Source organism: Podarcis raffonei, chromosome 6, assembly GCF_027172205.1.
Source record: "Podarcis raffonei isolate rPodRaf1 chromosome 6, rPodRaf1.pri, whole genome shotgun sequence".
NCBI classification, from domain to species: domain Eukaryota; kingdom Metazoa; phylum Chordata; class Lepidosauria; order Squamata; family Lacertidae; genus Podarcis; species Podarcis raffonei.
Genome location: NC_070607.1, coordinates 3,548,481 through 3,571,090, shown reverse-complemented (window position 1 = coordinate 3,571,090; position 22,610 = coordinate 3,548,481). Strand labels below are relative to the sequence as shown.

Here is a 22,610-nt window from a genome sequence, read left to right as displayed (position 1 = left end):
TTAAAAGTTAGCAAGGAAGGCTCCCCCCACACCTCCAGGAAGGAAAACCCTTTTGCCCGGTTAATGCAGTTATTAAAGGCGCGATCCTCATTATTTTAAATGAAGCGGGCACACTTGGGAGGCAGGCCATTGAACTCAATAGGACTCCCCGATTTCACACGCACGGAGAGAAACCGATGTTACCCATTATATACATTTGCAAGTGGCAATGACTAAAGTAAATAAATATTTCCTTCCCCCTGGAATTCCTTAAATATTTGTAGCTTTGTCTCCATTGTGCACAGCAGCGTATATTATTATATTAGAGTAATTGGAGGGGGAAGGGGAGAAAAACGAGCAAGCTGCTCATCGACGTTACTTCTTACTATGCTGCTGCTGCTGCTGCTGCGCAGGCGCTCTTAGCCAAAGCAGGTTTTGAACTCAACTTCCCAGGGATCTTGGCGCGCCTTTCATTCGGTTGCTTAGCAACCAGCGTACACCTGCCATGGAGCCGAAGGGGGAGCAGGAGGCGAAAGACGCAAAAGGTACCCCCATTCCCGCCCCTCTCCATTTCCCGCCTTCAGCCATTGCCCAGACTTGCCACCACGGGGTTCCCCTCGAAACTACCCCTTGCTCTCAGTAACGTTGGCAACACTCCAACACTCCGGCGGCGGCTACATGGGCCACATGACGAGGTCTGGCAGGCTGGATTTGGCCCGCGGGCCTTGTGTTTGACACCGGTGCAATAGATCATGTCATCCACCAATAGATGGTTGCTTTAGAGACTCTGGTACCCAAACATCTGTTCAAGAAGGAAATGAATAGGGACTCTTGTTTTCCTAGGGTATGTCATCCTATCTAAATAGATGTGAAGCGTCTTAGTCATACCCAGCTTGTGCCAGTCTTGTTCCTTGGGGTGCACTGACCTACAGCATAGACAATGTAGGGATATTTCCTGTGACACATGGAAAGTGTGTCAATTTTGAAATAAAAAAGGAATGGAGCCTAGAGGCTACTTTGTATGAAGAAAGCACAGCTGGGAATTGCCCAATAAGATCTGTACTCTCCAAGCTGACAGACTACCCTATAGGAGAGGAGAGATGGCTGGACTGCCTTCATTTGATACTGCTTTCTTTACTGCACCTAACCCTGGACTCTCCCACTCAAGCCAGTACTGGGAGTGGGATAAGGATGCAACAGCAACTACCTGTAGTTTCCCTTAAGTGTCCTTGTTACCATTCTCTATCAGGGGAGGAACAGAGAAGCAGAAGTATAAACTTAAATTAAAACTAAAGGCAAAAGGTTCTGAATCCAAGGCTGGCCTGATAGGTCAGGGTGGCCTCAACCTCTGGAGAAGCAAGAAGATGTATCCTGCCATTCTGTTCCAGTGGAGGCACCATCCCAGTGTTGTAAATACCCCTGGGGAGGCCAAGGAGAACACTTCAATTATACCAATAAAATGTGAAAGTAAATTTAAAGATGTATCATTTCTTCTTTAGAGAGCAGGAAGCTAGGATATAATAAAGACAATAGGATATTTCTGTATGGAGATAACCTTTCATATGAAATAGATTATAATTTTCCAATTAAACAAATGCAATGAGACCAATGGCAGTCCTTTTACTGAAAGTAACTTCACAAAATAATGTATGCACAAGAAATGCACACTTGTTTCCACACACATCAGTTCTCAGGACAACACTAAAGGTTTCAATGGTCCCTTCCCTTGGTTTAACCTTTTTATAATGTAAAGATGAATTCCTGAGCCAGAGCTTACCTGTATAAGTTTCTCCAACTGGTAAAATTTGCTGCGAAGATCTTCTAAGTTGTTTTTATAGAGGTCCCGCAGGCCATAGTCATACATTATCCTCACCAGCACACAGAATGCTTGCTCTTCAGGCATCTGCATGGAAACCATTTAAATGAACAAAGTGGCCCTCATGTGAGCTCTGTAATGCTTTAGCCCTAGAATGTATTGTACATAGAGGATTATATGCAAAGAGTGCAAAGCAAACAAACAAAAGCATTTCTCTAAATATTGCATTGAGAAATTACATTTGATTTTGTGAACAGCAAGTTCTATTATTCTATAAATTATGGGCCTTACAATACATGCACCTGCCATTTTAGTTATAGTACTAGTGATGCTGCTGAAGTGCAAGTTTTCCTAGCTGACAAAATATAAATATATTTCAAGGTGAACTCCCTCAAACCTGAAAACAGTCTTCTAAACCTGTTCTATAAGCACAACGGGAGCCCTACCTGATAAAGTGTTTTTGTCCAAGTGACAGAGAATAAAGCTAACAAGCAAGTTAATCATTTGTGCAAGTTTAGAAATGGAGAAATAAGACCAAGGCAGTCAACTCTCCACCTTCTGATCTTACAAATTCCAGGTTCCTAAGTAAACAAATTCAATAAATAACAATGACAGATATAAAGGTAGAAATCCAGAAGTGTGAGCGCTGTCCAGTGTGTTTCATAGAGGGTTACAGATAAATGTACTCAAAACTAACTTTCTCAGGAAAGGAGCGTGAAGAACTGAAGCAAATAGTGGTGACAAGAAATGAAGTTATAGGCTTTATAGGCAAATTAAAATCTAAGCAATCATTGGGTCCTAACAATATCTACCTGAGAATTCTTGAAGAACTCAAATATGAAATTGCTGAAAACCTTACTAAAATATATAACTTGTCTCTCAGATCAGTTTCCATACCCACGGACTGGAAAGTGGTAAATTTATCACCAGTTTTTAAAGGGGGGTCCATGGGAGATAGTTAGCTTAATATCTGCTCTGTGAAAACTGGTGGAAATAATTACTGAATATAGAATTATCAAGCATTAAAAAAAACGTTTTGTTGAGGAACCAACACAGGATTTACCTTTGCACAACCTATCACAAAAATATTTTAGAGTTTTAGAGAGCAGAAAGAGACGGATGAGCCAATACATAATGTGCCCCATGGCTTTCAGAGTTAGATACAATATGCCAAAGACTCACAAGTAAGCTTTGCAACCATGGGATGACAGGCCCTCTTGCGGATCAGAAAAAGGTTAAAGAGTAGGAAGCAGAGTGTAATAATAAATGGGCAATTCTCACAATGGAGGGGCATATACAAATGTGGAATGCGTATTACGTAGCACCTGTAACAGTACCAGTTCTGCAGATCAAAGCAGTCAAGTGGGCAAATATGGGAGTGGGAAATGGAGGAAGCTAGAGGCAGCTAATCAAAGAACCAAGTAGTCCTGTTCTAGTTTCATTCTGGACAAAAGGAAGCAGCAAGAAAAGAGGATTAAACAGGAAAGGGAATCTTACAAGTATTTGAGATATGGAAAGCAAAAATCTTTTAACTGCTTTGGCTCATTAAGCAAGAACATCATTTCCATGGTCTACTCACGTGCAGCAGCAGAACAGCAGCTAGAAAGGAATGACCCTGACAATAACCAATTTCTTCATCATACACTGAATATGCCTGTAATAAAAAGACAAGCTTTATTACAATAGTGAATAATGTCACTAAGACAAGCTTTATTACAATAGTGAATAATGTCAGTCCATGATCACAATTCAGGTGATGGTACAGAGAGAAATGTGGTCTTTCCAGAATGGCCTGTTTTAGTGCTTTATTTAAAAAGGTGTAAACTTAAAACTTAGCCTGCGACGCTCCACTACTATGACAGACTAGGGTTGGACACTGAAGTTGCAGGCAGTTGTCATGACTTGTCCGCAAAGTGTTAACATGTTAAACATTACATTACATAAGCTGGCATCAATGGATTAGAGGCCCCTTCCCAGGTCTTGTCCATCCCTCAGATAAGGGAGTAGCTGACAGGCAGACAGCATCAGAAGCCTCTCCTTCCCCAACTAACTGAACCAAAATAAAGGCTTCAAAGTTTGAAAGCAGATAAACATGTATAAGCTCATTCTTGCAGCAACAAACAATTAGTCCAGGAGCTATCTTGACTACCAATTTCACCATTTTGAACTACACAGGCAGCTGTGAATCTGCCACAGCAAAACTCTGCAGTCTTGTGGCACTAGTTTTTATTGGTCAGGGCATCCTTAATCACTTGCATCAGATAAATTAAGATTCCTGCCCCAAAATATTATGCAACTATAAATAAACTATAAATCTTATGGTATCTTAAAGACGCTTGGCTAATGAAGATACCTTATGCACCAGGTGAATTACTATTACCCCTAATAAATACTATTTCCATTAGAAGTAGGGAGCGGGGATCACAAAGTGTCATGGACTGACACCAAGGCAGAAAAAGTTCACTGAACAAATGAAAAGGAAACAGCAGTTAAGTATATGTGTGTGCATGCAGATAAATCTGAAAGTACGATTCAGTGAATAAAAACAGACTACATGCACACAGAGGAGGACCTCAGGAAAGATGTCTAATGAGTTGGTTAACAGGGAAGATTTTGGATGCAAAGTCTGCAACAGGTAAAGTGGTAAAGGGTGAAGGCAGCCTACACTTTGGGAGATACTGCAAACATGTAATTCCTTCCTCTCAAATCCTTTTTAAAACAAAATTATGGTACTACTATTCATGATTTTGCTTGGATAAAGTTTAAAGTTAGGGGACGCGGTTGGCGTTGTGGTCTAAAACCACTGAGCCTCTTGGGCTTGCCAATCAGAAGGTTGGCAGTTCGAATCCCCACGACAGGGTGATCTCCCGTTGCTCAGTCCCAGTTCCTGCCAACCTAGCAGTTCGAAAGCACGTCAAAGTGCAAGTAGATAAATAGGTACCGTTCTGGTGGGAAGGTAAACGGCATTTCCGTGCGCTGCTCTGGTGTCGGTGTTCTGTTGCGGCAGAAGCTGCTTAGTCATGCTAGCCACATGAACCGGAAAAATTGTCTGCAGAGCAGACAAACGCCAACTCCCTCAGCCTGTAAAGTGCCACAACCCCAGAGTCATCTGTGACCTTTTTAAAGTTTTGATAAGCCGAAGTACCATATTTACTCAAGTCTAATGCACCATCGAATCTAAAGTGCACATCAATTTTCAGAACCTTGAAACAAAAAATATTATTTGCTGGCGAATGTAAAGGTGCCATCGGATTGAATGTGCAATTAATTTTTGCAACATAATTTGGTCAAAAAAGGTGAGCATTAGATTGAAGTAAAGATTTAAGGAATCTGGGACTAATGAATTAAAGCAATCTGAACACTATAGTGCTGTGATATTTCTTCTGCTTGCATTGATTGCCCAAGGACTTCATCTATGTTTGAAATAAATAATATCCTTTTACTAAAACATGATGAGAACAGGGAGCCCAAGACAGGAGTGTCCTTAAACATTTGTTCCTTTTTTCCCACCACATCACACTATCCTCTTGTGTCTGAATAGGCTATTAATATTGTTCATAATTTTGCATTGATGGTAGCTTCATCCATTGTTACAACTCCACATGGACAAAGAGTTTTAAATTTCCCAATAAGGTAATAATAACAAATAATTTTACCCTTCACTCCTACCAAGCATCCAGATAAGACAGGAAATAATTACTTTTAAAGTTCATGTGATATTTGTGATCAAAACCATTTGGATCTCTGAAACAATCTCTGATAAGAAAAGCTTATATTTTTCCTTGAAATGACAGAATTCTTCTCTGATCAAAAATACTACATTCATTACCAAATTTCTTCTGACAAGCCCTAAAATGATTCTAACTGGCAGAATTGACAAGAAAGTTTTTTTTTTAAAAAAAGAGCGAATACATGTGGTCTTTGAATGAATGCTTTGTACAAGCACAACAATAGGTACTAGTATTTAAATATATAAAGGTGAAAATTCTCTCCCCTTCATCTTCTCCATACAAAGACAGCAGTGTTTCTTCAAATGGAAAGACAGACAATGGATGCAGAAATTTCCTTTGCTAAATAAAGGATGCCACCTTCTGTGCTACTGTTTTCCATGTGGCATCAGAACGAACTTGGTTTCAAGGCAACACAGGCAAGGCTGAACCATATAATTTTGCAAAGACACCTAGGTGGTAAGAAGAGAAGACTATATAATGGATTGCGCCTTGCCTGATAATACATGGCAGATGTGTCATCTGTCAGCAAGCAAGATTTTTAATGCCAGGAAGCCATGGGAGTGTTCTTGTCAGTGTTCCAAATTCAAAGTAGGAGCAACCTTGTTTTGTTTGGACCCTTCTATACAGAACCTAAACTTTAAGTGAGCACCAGAATTTGACATTACTGCAGACTAGAACACAAAATGTTTAAATTGTATAATAGTTATGAGCATGGGACCTGACTAGAGACTACAAAAGCATGCATATTGTGATGGGATGGTGAGCTGCTTGTGCGTAAAATCCTAGTCCCTCAGAGTTTGGCTAAGTCCACAAACCTCTGTCTGTGACGGAGCTCCTTAAGCATGGCTCCATCAGTCGCTCGTTGAATCGGACAGTGGGCGTTTACGGAACTTCTTCCAGCATAAAAGCTCCTTAACGGAAACGCGTCTTCTGGACTCTCGGCGTGACAGTTTCCGGCGAGGAGTGGGTGTCCCTACAGGAGGTCCTGAAACCTCCCCACTGTTCTCGCTTGAAGTGTCTCTGAGCCCTCCCTCCGACTCACTTTCCCTTGGAACTCCACTTCTCCCCCTGCTGGTCCCCTCCTCAGCTGAATGGTCTCTCTCACCCTCCGTGAGCCCTTTCACCTCCTGCGTCTCAGATGGCAGTTCCCTGACACACACACACACACACACACACACACACACACATATATATATATATATATATATAGTGTTAAAATCAAGAAGGTTCTACCCATTATTTATCAGAGAAAAGATGACATGAATTCTGAATCAGTATCGCACTGGTTAGTTAAGACTATAATTATTAATTCAGTATTAATTCAAATCATATGAACACATGTCTATTGTTCAAAAATCTAAGAGCAGTGGGCGGTATTTAACTACTTTTTACTCAGAAAATACTTATTACAATTAATGGACTCACCTTATGACTAAGATAGGTCCATTAATTTTAACAGATCTATTCTGAAATTAATGAACTAATTTCAGTGGGTCTACCCTGAGTAAAATGTAGTTATCATCCATCATGTCCATAGAAAGTTTCTTCCCAATTCCAAGCCAGTTAATTATTAATTTACAATGCTGGGGGAAACTTCCAACTGTATAGATTTGGTTTTAAAGCCTCAAAAAATTAAAAATACTGAAGTACAGCTTGTGCTAATATAGAAAAATAAAACTCCATTTTAGTTCCAAGTACTGCAGAAATACATCATAGGTGCAACATGAAGAAGTCAAACAATTAATTTAAACAGAATGTGGCTGATCACAACTGCTGCATGATGAGAAATGGCTGCTCTTTCTTCCTCCAAGCTTTGAACTTCAACAACACAACCTGAGCAGACGTAACTGAGATTTTTGCAGTCAACCATCCTACTTCTAACTTGATAACTAAGGTGTAAGGTAAGAACATAAGATGAGCCCGCAGGATCAGGCTGTCACGAAGTAGTGATCCTGTCAGTGCATAGCTAAGGCTTTTGCTGCCCGGGGCAGTGGCTATGTTTGCCGTCCCTCTCGCTGTTCCTCATGCGGGAGTCCTGTCAATTTGCCACAGTTCTCCCCTCCGACTGTCCTTCCTTTCTCTCCCCCCACTGCCGCTTCGCAAGGGGTGGGAAGGAACTCAGTTCTTGTCACTTCAGACTCCACCTCTTCTTTGCTTTACTTACCGTATTTTTCGCTCTATAGGGCACACTTTTTCCCCTCCAAAAATTAAGGGGAAATGTGTGTGCTTCCTATAGAGCGAATGCAGGCTGCGTGGCTAAGCCCAAAGCCAGAACAGGGAGACAAAGCGCTGCGGAGCGCTCCGTCTCGCTGTTCTAGCTTGGTGTTAGCTGCACAAGGCCTCTGCAGGGCAGCGTGCTGCCTTCAACCCGCTGCCCTGCAGAGGCTAGAAAGTCTGTCCCCGAAGCCAGAACAGCGAGACGGAGCGCTCCGTCTCGCTGTTCTAGCTTGGGGATGGCTGCGCAAAGCCTCCGCAGGGCAGCGGGGTGCCTGTCCGCAGACAGCTTCCAGGTCATGTGGCCAGCATGACTAAGCAGCTTCTGGTGAACCAGAGCAGCACACGGAAACGCCGTTTACTTTCCCACTGGGGCGGTACCTATTTATCTACTTGCACTGCGTGCTTTTGAACTGCTAGGTTGGCAGGAGCTGGGACCGAGCAACGGGAGTTCACCCCGTCGCGGGGATTCGAACCACTGACCTTCTGATCAGCAAGTCCTAGGCTCTGTGATTTAACCCACAGCACCACCCGTGTCCCTGGCTTTGATCTATAGGCTACCACTAAAACGAGGCTGCATTTTAAGCTGCATTTTAAACTGTATTTTAACTTATATTTTAATCAACTTTTTTGTTTTTGTTTTTAAAATGTTTCTACTGTATTTATATTCAGTGTCAGTCGCCCTGAGCCCTGAGTCTTGGCCGGGGAGGGTGGGGTATAAATAAAATGTTATTATTATTATTAGAACCAAACTTGAATTCAGGCTTCTAGCCCAGCGTCTTCTTTTTCAGCAGACATTTTAAGGAAGTTTTCTGCTTTAATGATTATTTTTCACTGATTTTATCCACTGTATGCTTCTATGGATGCTCATGCTTAGTACTACTACTACTACTACTAATGATGATGATGATGATGATGATGATGATAATGCTGTCCAGTGGCGGCAGCTCTCCAGGGTTTCAGGCAAGGGACCCTCTCAACTCTAACTGGAGATGCTGGGGATAAAATCTGGGACCTTCTGCAGGCAAAGCAAGTGCTCTGCCATTGAGCTATGATCCTCCCCCACCTGCTTTAGTGTTGAGGGTCCCACAGAACTTTGCATCTGCCTAATCCAGACATTTAGGAGACATTGTGGAAGTGCTGCTGAAGGCAGGCAATTAACCAAGTTGAGACTGACAAAACTAAAAAGAATTCCAATAGGATACTGCCCGGCAGGCACAACTGCAGCAGGTTGAGTTTAGGTCCCATTTTCCAAGGGAGACTGCTTTGCAGTCACATATTGGCACAGGAAATAACCACACGGTAGGCCCTGCAGCAGCTCAAAATGTAACTTAGCCCCCTATACAAATGAGCAGCAGCTTTCTAGCAGACATATAACAATGAAATAATTTCCAATTATAACTTCGATTTAAAATGCACTTTCCTTTCAAAGCCTCCCCGTTTTTTGAAACAGGGCTGCTTAAGGCTGATATGAAACATTCTGCATTTGGAAGAATATCAATGCAGAGCAGGACAGAGGACAGGCGTACACTTGGCAATCCTAACTGGGATCCTAATCCTTATCAATATATGTGAAAAGTGCAATCAATGCATTGGAGTGAATTCTGTAGGTCACTAGATTTCTAAAGGTATAGATAACAATACCTATATAAACAAAAAGCCAAATACTGCATCAGTAGTAGCTTGAGCATGTGTTTTCAAAGACAAATGTTTAACAGCTACATTAAGTGTACAGGTACAAGGCCCAATACATTTGCTCAACTCACAGCAGAGGATCAGCCCAGGAAAGAACTGGAGTGCGAAAAAGGGGGAAGAGGTTTACATTGCAACTAAGGGTAGAGAAAGTGCCTCATTCAATGGCTTTTCAATCTTACACCCTGCTTTCAAAATGTGTTTAAAACTCTTCGTTGCAAAATAGAGAAGAGATTATCTGTTTTGTTTTTGTTCTTTTGACAGAGTATTAACCTGGACAAGCTCATATATGGAGTCTACCAAAACATATTAAATTCTACTCATTAAAATCACAACAGTTGTTTCTCTGATAAACACAACTTGCTTTAACTTGAAAATGTGAAACAACAACATCCCTCAAATTAAACTGTGCATTGCTGTCACAGCAATCCAAGAGACTTTTACCAATTATTTTGATTCCCTGTAGTAAAACACCTTTGAATATACATGCAAGCAAAAAGTAGGTCACCAGTATTATTCCACAATGTATCAAATCCTAGAAAATTAATCTGTTTATATGATGGGGAAAGGAAATGCTTGAAAAAAATAGTTGTTACCAAACATCTGACTTGGCCAGTTCCCTTCTAGGAAGCCCTTTGCAATTGTTATTTTCTCAGTAACTACCTTAAATCTTTCATGTTCTATTTCTAGGTACATGTAAGAGGACATCCCATCCTTATAAATGAAAAAGATCATCTACAGAAGTTGAGGCTATACCAAAAATTTGTCAGATAATAAAATGGTTTCTCATACATACAAACACACAAGTCCTCAAAGTCCGGCATTTGAGACAAAAATACAGGCAATTCCCCACTTACGAGGGGTTTACGTTCTGGCCTTTGTGTGCATAAGTGAAATGTGTAAGTGGGAAACTTCATTTTTTAAGTGGCTTTGTTTTCCATTTCCACCCCCTTCCTGCACTTTCATTTGGAAGGGTAGGAGCGGAACAAGGGCCATCTAAAGGGCAGCAGAGACCCCCTTCCTACTGCCCCTCGCCCTCAGTCTAAGCCACGCAGCTGAGTCCACTGCAAGGACCAGCTCCCCCCCCCCCCATCAGCTGTTGAGCGTGGCAGCATAGCAACAGAGAGAGCTCCTGCACACCATTTGGGGGACAACGTCAGAAACCTTTTTCACTATTAGTTTTAGAAGTATAATGAGTTTTCTCCCCAGAAGAGGATTCAGAAGTTATGTGACCCCAGAGAAGCTGGGAAAGTTGTACAGATGAGACCTGCTGCAAAGCAGCTTTCCTGCCTCTCTGCTGATGAGCACAGTAGTGCAGCAGCAGCAGCAGCAGCAGCAGCAGCAGCAGCAGGGGGCCCCACACACCTTTTTCAAGCCAGCACCAGAGCCCTGCTCCTTCATAATCTACAGAAAAATTCTTCCGGGCTCTGGGGAGGGTCACAAGGACTCTCCAACTCTCTTCTGCCATTTCCAGGTTTGAATTGAATTATTTCCTAGCACAGCGCATGACAGTGCATAAGGGGTGTGTCTATGCCTGTACTGCATTCCAGTGATGACGTATTAGATGTCAATGTGGAGTACAACAATTAATGGTCCCAGAGCTGATTAAATCCAGTTTGGATAGACCATAATAGAATTACAGAATATGGACCTAATGATTTAGATACAATGTAGTGAACAATGTATTATAGCTGGACTGTTAATCCTTCAACTTCCCCGATTTGATCAATAATCCTCTCCTAAACAGCAAATTTGTTCTAATCCAATCTTTTGTTTGTTTGTTTGTTTGTTTGTTTGTTTGGTCTTCAGCCCATAGTACTTTTACAACAATCCAAAGAAGTTAACTATTAATATCTCTTAATATTTAGGCAGGTATAAATAAAATAAAAGGAGGCAAAGCATACTGCCAAGAAGATGGTTGAAGAGAACCTACAGCCAACAAATGGACCTTTCTCCCTTTATGTCAAGCCTCTTGTGTTGTTACTGGGTGGTGGATAATGCCTGAATTATTTAAATAAAAATATCCTAATCTACTGATATAGGTGTTGTAAAATACCATTGAGCAAATTAAATAATGAATCACTGATTACCTAAAATTGGCCCTTTGAATGATATAGATAACCTGTTTTTCCTTGCAGCACAAAAATATTATACTGCAGCTGACTATTCTCACGGTACCATCACAGAATCACAAATCACAAAAAACCACCAATGTGCCACAGAATTACAAAATATTAAAACATTCAGTTACTATGGATGTTTGTATGCGATGCCAATAAAAGGTTTGATGACGATGAGAAAACATTCAGAAATGGCATTTAGAATAATATATGGAAACTGTGTTAATATGTGGAAGCTATTAAGACGTGTGTAAAATGTACTGATCATTGGGAGTGGGAGCTAGACTTTTCAATGCACATTACATACAAATCTGGCCGTACCTTACAGATCTTATATAGAGATTCCTGGCCATCTCCTCCTGTATCTTTAAAATATTCATGAGCTGGGAACGTACGATGAATGTCTCGTGTAATGACACTCTCCTGGGATGAGTCCTGTGAAGAAAGGGAGAAAATAGCATATGCAAACTACACTTAAAATGAGGAAACCAAGATACTTCAACACAGAATGAAAACATATACAGTACTTGACAGATTATAACACTACCAGCTGGCCAGAAGGCTTACCTCAATTGCAGGATGGAATCCAGAACACGTGCCCCATCTTAACATTTGTAGGAAATTATTAGCCATTTAATAGGGCATCAGTAGTAACTGCTTCATGCATCCGCAAAACAAAACGATTAGTTTTTCAACTTCGATCATACACTTTGGAGGAAGCCATGGTGGCCCTTGGCGAGGGGGGGGATTACTGACTATAATGCCATCTCTTGATATAAGCAAACATGTCCCACCATTTTCCTAAAGGAAAACAGATCCCTCAGTTCAATTTGTATAAACACACCAGTTTGGGTATTTGTGTGTCTTTCATTTTTGTATTTCAGGGTCTATGAAACCCACCCTCCAAACTTCCCATGAAGGGGGCACCAAAAAGGGCCCCAGATGATGATTGCAGGGTCCAGGTTAGTTCACGTGGGGAGAGATGGTCCTTGAGGTACTAGTGTCCACATCCACATCAAGATTTATAGATCAAATCAGCACTTTGAAAAGATTCTGGAAACAAATTGGTAAGCACTGCAGACGTGCCAGATTTGGTGTTATATGTACTGACTGTCTTCTGATTTTTTAAATTGCAAATTGGTATAAGTGTCCTCAGCTCCTTGCTCTCATGGAAAGATTAACACATGATATGCGGCAAGCAAGGGGCTGAACTACATCTAATCATGTTGACACCGTATGGTTTCTGCTCATTATTTTCATAAATATTTCTCTTGGGAGCTCACAACCTCTAACTACCCAAGCTGAGTTTTAGAGGGGCATTATCATATAGTTGCTTTACTTATTGTTTATCTGATTTCAATGCTTATTACTTTTCTCCAATCATATGCATTGTAACAATGAAACATGAGAGATCTGTAACTGTTTGATTTGCTATTGCTAATCTTTATAGTACTTCAATTTATAAAATAAAATTCTTAATATAAATAAATAAACAAAAAACCCAGCACAATGCATCAAGCCATTGTATGGTATTGGTATTGGTAGCCAGTGCAATCACTGGTGTTGTACGTTCAGACTACCCTGCTCTGGTAGTAGTCCAGTCTAGAGGTCACCAGAGCATGGGCAACAGATGTTCGGCTGCCCCCACCCATCAGTCGAAGCTGTTGAGCACCTGTTGAGACCACCCAGTAGAGGGCCCACTACGAGTCCCTGAACCCACTGCTGCTCCTTCTCTGTGTTGCTGCTGCCTGTCCACTCTTAGGAGCATAGGAACCTGCCTTAAACTGAATCCAGATCAGTACTGTCTGCACAAACTGGTACTGGATACCCAGGGTTTCAGATCGGACTCTCTCCCTGTCCTACCTTTAGATCTCAGGGACTGAACCTGGGATTAAACTATGTGAGAGAAAAAGGATAAGGAGCAGTGATCTCTGCACACCATGATTTTACCCATCATTACTAAAAACCTGCACCAAAACATATTAAAAAGGAATATTTTACAATAGATTGATTACATGTTAATAAAAAACAAAGCAAAACATTAAAATAAATATAAATTTACTATCGTGGACTTGTTGGATGCAAAGAAATTGTGGGAGAAGCCAGCTGGGGAACATGGATGCAGCCAAATCAAAATCAACACAAATGAATACAAATCTGAGGTTATGTCTGCACCCCCCAACAAAAATCCTGGCTATGCCCAGGCTGGGGAACCAGCAAGGGAAGAAGCCTCAGAGCCCAGGGATTGGTGATGGGTCAATGACGAGTGGTCAGAGGGAGGAGACTATGAAGAGGAGGTGTCAGAGGCTGAAGAGGTAACAGCAGGTGGAGTCTGTGGCAGAGACAAGCCCAGAAGCAGAAGAGAAGGGAGGCCAAGAGGCAGAGACTGATTCTGGCATGTGAAGAGGCATGGGAGTCTACCTTGCCCCCGGGTCTTCCAGAACCAGGAGAGGCATGAAGACAGAGGACGAGAAATTAGCTTCACGCAGGTAAAGTCTCAGATTACTTGGGGGAAACTCTGGAAAGGAGAGGACTTAGGCAGCTCCATGGAGGCAGGGACCTTGAGTCTCAGCAACTGCTTCATGCGGGCAAGACCTGCCAGAGATGAGTTGCTGTGCTCATTCGGTATGATACTCCTGTGCAGATCCTGTTTTTGCTAATAAAGAGTTAACACCAATTTGCTCTCTGTGATTTACTGCTGGCCCTCTCCTGTCACCTACATATTTTCTTCCAATCATAGTTATACCACATAAAATGAATACCAACAAGTCCGCAGAAAGCTGTGCTGATGGCAGATTTTAAATACTCTATGACAGGGATGTCCAACCAGTCGACCACGATAGACAGGTCGATCCCTGGGTGATAGTGATTGATCACGGGCTCATTCTCCTCCGCAGTGGAAAAAGAGCATCCACACACGTGCTTTCCTGACCTGGCAAGAGTCGGTCGTCGCTCGGCCGCCAGCACTAGCGCCCTGCTACTTCTGCGTTTTGGAAGCCCCTGCCAGCAGGCTGCAGCAAGTTCACTCCGGCATGAGGCTTCGCAGATCCCCCGCCATGCTGGTCTACCCATGCAATTGTGTGGCGGTAGAACGTTCCTGGTGCCCATCCTCTGCTTCCCTGCAATGGTCTGATGAGAGGGTAGAACATAATGGGAGCATTGCTGGGGACGAAGGTCCACCTAAACACCATGTCACAGGCGATGCGAGAGCGGTGTAGTCTTTACTTTGCTATCAACTTATGGCATGCCCCCCCAAAAGAGCAGACGAGCTATGGCGCCCCGCTAAAAAAAGCTCAACAACTTTGTGTGTGTGTGTGTGTCCCCCCAAAAAAATGGGTAGATCACTGCCAGTTCCCCCCCCCCCCCGGGAGCAGATCGCAGTCTCTTGGGAGTTGGACATCCCTGCTCTATGAAATAAGTGCTATAGGCAACAGATGGTATAAATCCCTTAATCAAAACTAATGAAGTTGAACTTTTGTACCATGCTAATTAACAGAATACATTCTGTTTTCCCTTCAGTTTGAAAAGTGTCACAAACCACGAAGACATTACTCAATTAGCAAAAAGAGATATTATAATATGATACACAGCGCTTGTGGCCATGATGGCTAAGATCTGCCTCCACTGCTGGAAGCAGTATGCCTCTGAATGCCAGTTACTGGGAAATCACAGGTAGGGAAAGGGCTATTGCACACAAGTCCTGCCTGCAGGCACCTGGCTGGCCAATGGGAGCACAGAAAGCTGGACTAGATTTGGTCTAACTCAGGAGGGCCCCTCTTAACTGCCAACTTTAGCTAGCAGGACATAAGCAGTGCACCTGTGCAGGCCTTGGCCCAGCAAGATGAATAGGAAGAGCCAGATTTGTTTGCTTGCTTGCTTGCGACCACCCTTCAGCCATGTGTTTTCCCTCTGATATCATCTGGTACCCAAATCTGATGTCATCACATCTGCTATAAGGCCCCTCTCTAGTTTGGATCACATTAGGAGCTGTGCAAATGGCACCAGAACAGTAGCACAGCGTGATGTAATGGTTAGAGTGTTGAAGTAAGACCAGGAGGACACAGATTTGAATCATCATTCTGCTGTGGGTCAGTTACTGCCTCTCAGCCTAACCTACTTTGCGGGTTGCTTTGAGGATAAAATCAGGAAGAGAACCTCACATGCTATCTCGGGCTACGTGAAAGAGAGGTGGGGCATAAATGTACAGGCATCCCAGCCCCCACTTACTTGGGGGTTACATTCCAGGCCCCCATGCACATAAGCAAAAATTATGTAAGGGGAGGAGCACCCTCTAAGAAGCCTCTAAATGCCCATTTTTTCCTGCTCTCCAGCACTCTCTCCCATTCATGGGGACAGCTCCGCCCCCGCCCCCCCATCAAGTAAAACAATAGAAATACTTAACTGACCAATCACGCCAGTTCTGCCCCCCCCAACAAAAGTCCTGCCCACCCCCCCAACAAAAATCCTGGCTGTGCACATGCTCCTGCTCTCTCTTCAACTAGAGCTGAAGCTCTGAGGCTGACTGGAGACTGGAGCACTGGCGGAAAAGCAATGGCAGCAGCAGTGCTATGGCACACACAAGCTGCTAGGCAGCTGTTGTGAACAGAAACAAAATAACAACATGGTAGAGGATTTTTCATCTGCTTTGGAAGCTCATTTTTTGCTTCAAAACTTTTGAGGGTAAGAAAGAAACCTGGTACAGCACAAAAAAATTGATTATACAATGCGTCAGAACTTGGAGAGCAGCTTTGCTTCTTGTATCCCACCCAAATTACATCCATGAATGGAAAGATTTCTATCCCTAATTCTGCATTTTGAAATCATCCTGAAATCTGCATGCTGTACTGCAATTAAAAGTCAGTGTACCTAAGTTGCTCTGGTAGAAGAACCTCCACAGAATACATTCCTCAAGCTCAATCCTGAATAGTGCCGCCATGCTAAACTCGAATGGCTCACAGAAGCAGAGCGGAGGAGCCAGAAGATGAGATGGTAGCCGCCCCCTCTGCCAGAAAAAAAGAAGAAGCTCACATATACTTTTCAATCCTCAGAAAAGCTGAGATAAGAAAACTGGAAAAGTTATTTGGGCAGCTCCATCCTTCTCATCTCCTTAGCAACTGAAAACATCTCCAATAACCATTTCAGCAGCACTTGCCTCAGGATGATTGGTATGAGCTAGAAATAGCACATTCCGCCATCTGCTTTTGTATTCCAGGGCTAGCGGTGTTCACACTTCACCGGTACTCAGCCTCATCAACATCCAGCAGCCAATAGTGCAATACACCAATAGTAAGGGGGGGGTGTGGAAAGAATTCTTACAACAATAATTAACAACTGATTTTCGTCAGTTAACAAACCCCTACATTGATAGAATATGAACCTTAGAAATCCGATTTAATAACCAGCCTCAAGAAGCAAGTTGGATGGCAATATTAGTAGACAATATTTTTTTAAAAAACTCTATGGGAATGAAGGATAGAAGGGTGGCCAGTAACTGAAAGGCACTGAAAACCCTGGAATATATTATGTATATGCACAGAAATGCATTTAAGAAGGAGGTGGAGGAGTTGGGGGGGGGAGAGCCTCAAGCTGTGGAAAAAGGAAGGCAGCCAATTCAGCTCAAGTTACTACTAAAATCTTCTGCATGTTTAGAATGCCAACCTCTTGAACACACCCAGCCAATATGATATCCTCCTTTCTCTGTTTTTCTCCCAATTTAAGAGAAAATGTTATTTATGCCAGGCCACTTTTATTTCATCTATAGAATTATACCCCCTCCTTATGGAGAGAGATCTTTCACAATTCACCAAACTACATTATTATTATTATTTTTAAAAAAATTCTTCCCCGTTTGATTTGCTCTTTTGCTGTTTTAATATACGGTACCTATAAATAATCAATTTTAGAAGATCCCACTCCAAAATGTTTCTCTAGTTTCCCTGGATATAGGTAGCTGAAATAGATTTTATTTCATTTTCAAAAAAGAAAACCTTGCTGCCTACCATCCTCTGACTCACTATTTTTGAGGCATCTGATCATAGCCTGCATTTTAATCAAGGCTTATATTTTGATCAGATTCCTGTATTCTAAAAATGAGCTTAAATTCACAAATGTTTCTTTCGAGGCAGGAAACCAGCAGGCAAGGTCTTTGTCAGAGGCCCCTTTGGTTTATTGCGGTCATAAAACAGGCTGGGACCAAAAGGTCACACTGACCATACAAATTATAGAATACAATCAAGGTTGCAAAAACACAATTAAATAGTAATAATTATTGTGCCTCCCATTAAACTTGAGCCACATCTTCCTAAGGTTAAAAGGGCAAGAGCTAATACAAACAGCAGCTGGCTAGGGAAGAGGCTTCTCTCTGAAGCTGCTTTGAAGCTTCAGAGAATTTAGAGAACTTAGAGAACCTAGCTTTTACTAAGTTCCTTTTTACTTAGACAAGATCTTTGCTTCTAAAAATCTATATATGTTATGTATGAAATATTGGCTTAAATGTAATTATGCAAAGGATTTAGAAAGTAAGAAATCATAGAATCATAGAAGAGTTGGAATAGACCACGAGGGCCGTTGGGTCCGGACCCCTGCCAAGCAGGAAAAACACCATCAGAGCACTCCTGACATATGGTTGTCAAGCCTCTGCTTAATGACCTCCAAAGAAGGAGATCTTTCATTGATAATGTGTGGGAAGGTGAACAAAAAGATCTGTTCAGATAAAATTAGCCACCATCTGTTTTGGAGTGAATAGGGCAATAGGGCAAAAAGTGAAATGTTAGTTAAGGCGCCTAGTCTAGGGCAAAAGGTTATCTGGTAATTAAGGTGCCTGGTCGAGGTAAATGTAAGATATATGACTACTTATTTGCCAATTATAAATAGAAGAATATATAGCTCTTTGTCTCCCATAAAAGGTAATAGGAAATGGGTGTATCTTTTATGATTGGTTCTAGCAAACAGCCAATAGGAATTTCAACCAGGCTGATTGGACAGAGGCAGCCAAAGGAGGAGCAAGGGGGCTGAGCTAAGGGAATATAAGTGCTGGCCATAATGACAGGAGGCCAGGCCAGAGCTTGGTAACCATATACCACTGTGCCTCACATTTATTTGTCCGACAAATAAATTATTATTTTAATTTCTCTATTGCTGCGTTGAATATTTCATTCCAGCTAAGCGTTAACCACAAGCAGGGTGCTACATTTTTACTCACTAAATGAGACTTCTTGTATTTCCTACACAGCAGCGTTAATATAATTAACATGCCACAGTACACTTGCCATTCTACAGTTTTTTATTAGTTATTTTCAAGCTGACCTATTTCTTGTCTCTAGATCATTTCCAACTGTTTAGGGTGCATACTCTTCACTGGAAAGCTCTGACTATATAGTTAGAACAGCAACATAGCTTACTTAAATGCTATGTATGTTCCCTAAACACAGCATCAAAAATGCAGGAAGAAAATATCGCTTGAACTAAACCAGGGGTCAGCAAACTTTTTCAGCAGGGGGCCAGTCCACTGTCCCTCAAACCTTGGGGCGGGGACTATATGGGGGGGGTGAACGAATTCCTATGCCCCACAAATAACCCAGAGATGCATTTTAAATAAAAGGGCACATTCTACGCATGTAAAAACATGCTGATTCCTGGACCGTCCGCAGGCCGGATTTAGAAGGCGATTGGGCCAGAACTGGCCCCTGGGCCTTAGTTTGCCTACCCATGAACTAAACCATCTTTATACTGTTTGCAACTGCTGGTCTGTACATTTTAACACAGACTCATAACAATTCATTTTACAGAAGTAAAAATGAACAAAATTAAAGGTTACATTAAGTACTGTCCCTTCACTGACAGAATACATCCATGAGTGGAAAAGAATGGAAGATAACTGTTGATGGTTCCCTCTCCCCTTCCTCCACCCCACCCCAGTTCCTTCTCCAAAAATCCAGTATTTTAGGATTATAAAAGCCAAGTGCGCAAGTGGTAAAGTCAATGTAGTAGCAATCCATCTAAAATTTTCCAACTGAGGTTCCATATACTTCAAGGCATCTGAGCTACACTCATTAATTAGAATCACAGTCTCACAGTAGAGTTGGAAGAGACCCCCAAGGATCATCTGGTTCAACCGCCTGCAATGCAGGAACTTCGATTAAAACATCCTTGACAGGTGGCCACCCAACCTCTGCTTAAAAACCTCCAAGGAAGGAGAGTCCACCACCTCCCAAGAGAGTTCCACTGTCAAACAGCTCTTGCTGTCAGAACATTCTTCCTGGTGTTTAGTCAGATTCAGAATCTCCTTTCTTATAACTTGAAGCCATTTGGTTCAGGCCCTAGCCTCAGGATCAGGAGAAAACTCCATTAGAGAAACAAAAAGACTGAAGCAAGCCAAATTATCCTTTGGAAATAGTAATCCAGGCATAGGCAAATTCGGCCCGACAGATTTTTTGGGACTACAACTCCCATCATCCCTAGCTAACAGGACCAGTGGTCAGGGATGACAGGCGTTGCAGTCTCAAAACATCTGGAGGGCCGTGTTTGCCTATGCCTGTAGTAATCACTTCCTCTCCTCCCCACCCCAGAACAATGCTGCAAGCTACCTTCTCCAACTTGCACTCATTATAAGGGGATGTGAGCCTCCAGTTGTTTACATGTTATTAGGAACAGGAAGCTTGCATTCTTCATCTCCCTGTGTTAATGAACAGCCTGGTCATCTTGTGAGCAGTGGTTCTGGAGATCTCCACCAACAGGGCAAGGGGGCAAAGAATGTGATCACACTGTAAGAGTGGCTGTTGCTGCTCTTTTATTGGCTAAATCAGACAGTGCTTTCCTGCAGCCTTCCCTACTGCAGGGGAAAGGGCAGGTAAAGTGGCAAAACCGGTGGCTATGCTGCTGGAAATGTAAGGAGTGCATTTCAGAACCCTAGGCACTTCACTACCACAGGCTAGCTGGCGTGATGTACCTAAGCTTCCTTGGTGGCAGAGCATGTAAGCAATTATAGCAAGGCCACAACTTGAGCACATTTAATTTGTGTGCATTCAGCTTCATGCGCACGACAAAAAATTTAAAAGGGGGTGGGAAGGGTTCTGGGATAAATGACTTTGGCAATCCCATCAACCATCGAACCCAATGGGTTTTGATTATACACAATTTTGGCTTTAAGCAAGATCCCCAGAACAAAACCCTTGTGTAAGTTCTGGGCTTACTGTATATCTCTTCTTTTCCTACACTTTCTCCCAAAGGAGCCAAGAACCAAATCTTGTTTCTAGCAGAGGGTAACTTACATATGTGCAGCAGCACAATTTCCTTAGGTCCTATAAGAACATAGTTCCTGTAATGGATGTGCCTATGTGTAGAGTAGTTAAAGAGAAGCACAGGGGGAAAGTATTTATCATTATTATTCACGCCTTAATTACCTTTCTCCCACGCCATCTGAGGCCCGCTATTTTTAAAGAACTACTCTCTACAGTAATGCTGTAATTATCTTCCCCCAAAATAGATTGTCCTCATCCCTGCTCACACAGCTCTGCACATTTTAAAATTACCAATATATCCCTATGGAGACCTCATTATTATATTTATCTCACATAAGTGAGCTCAAATAAACACACACATATACATAAATTTAGAGTGTATGATGCTGGAAGGACTAAGTAATCAGGATCATCAATTTACATAATAAAATGTTTCTGAAAATCAGTAAAATGATTTGCCATATATGGAATGAACAAATAGTAGAGCAACCCCACAGATGAAGCTTGCATATAGTAATGCTCTGATGTGAGTCCATTTCCAGGCTGGAAAACACACAGAAAATATTTGATACAAGGTGTGGCTTTCAATTCCCCTATGTCAAGACCTTCCAAGGAAGATTACTCGGTGATCCCGCCAAGTGGTGTTCACAGGATGGTGTTTATCCTTGTTCTGTTTTTAAATTACTTAAAATATCCACAAGATCCACTGTAGGCTCTTCCACACAAACACTTTATATTAAAAAAAATACCTGCTTTCTTTATCCCTTTACAGTTCAACCACCACCATTTATTTCCATTCAATACCTTTATTCACCTTTTTATTCCTTGTATTCAGTAGCTGGCTGTAGCCATAGGATACACTGACCAAAAGACTAGTGCTTAGAAATCAAACCAAAACAATTTATTGCTGTTTATTTATAACTGGTGGCCTGTTATCTAGCATTACTCGGGAATTCTAAAAAGTCACTGCAGTTTTGAAATCAGTGGTTAAAATATTACTAGAACCTGTGCTGAAAATCTTTGCCAGCGAAGTGGTTTCCCAGATGCTCCGTGGAGTAGTGATATGGGCCATGGACCCAAATGCTAACAAAGCCTTAGAAATAGGGCAGAACAAATTCCTCAGGAAAGTGCTCTCGCTCCCCAATGGGACCCCAGCTGCTCTTCTTCGTGCTGAAGCTGACGTGACAACAATACAGGCTAGAATTGATTACCTGGGCCTAAATTTTGTGAAAAGAATTCAATCTCTTTTGGAGGAGAGATTCCCCGCTATATCTTACACAGAACGGGAACAGACCAAATGCTGGAAGGCTGGCATCCAACACCTCTTGTCCCAATATCAATTACAAGATCTTCAGGTGACCATGAAGATGGATAAGAGGCACTTAAGAGACTGTCTCTTTAGGTCCTATGCAGAAAGGGATCTAACCATGACTGCTTCTACCAAGAGCTCACCATGGTTCCTACTTACCAAACGGAGCATGCCTGAGCCAGATACCTGACAAAGCTCCCACTTGCCGTATTAAGAATAGCTTTTACAGAACTACAATTCCAATTGATGCCCTTGGCAGTGTTGGATGGACGGTACGGTAAAGTACATTACGAAGAGAGACTCTGTCTGTGTGGATAACCCTGCATCGAGGACCTGTGCCATTATTTATTGTAGTGCCCATTATATATAAATCCAAGAGACCGATTTATAAAACCCCTATTTACGAATGGAACACATCTGAATAGGGTGGAAAGGGTGAAATGGCTGCTGAGCAACACCGACGACTTTGTTACTTATAAAGTAGCACTCTATGCACTGGCAGCTAAGATC

General features: G+C 42.1%; 1 protein-coding gene across 4 annotated transcripts in view; it reads right to left on the bottom strand.

Annotated features, from left to right (window-relative positions):
• Positions 1 to 22,610, bottom strand: part of RABGAP1L (RAB GTPase activating protein 1 like) — a 150,750-nt gene that overhangs the window by 69,763 nt on the left and 58,377 nt on the right. For all 4 annotated transcript variants that reach the window (XM_053391190.1, XM_053391191.1, XM_053391188.1 and 1 more), the window contains exons 15-17: positions 11,874 to 11,987; positions 3,375 to 3,449; positions 1,757 to 1,882 (exon numbers count right to left, since the gene is read on the bottom strand). In XM_053391190.1, the coding sequence (XP_053247165.1) occupies positions 1,757 to 1,882; positions 3,375 to 3,449; positions 11,874 to 11,987 (315 nt within the window). The remainder of the gene's footprint in view (positions 1 to 1,756; positions 1,883 to 3,374; positions 3,450 to 11,873; positions 11,988 to 22,610) is intronic.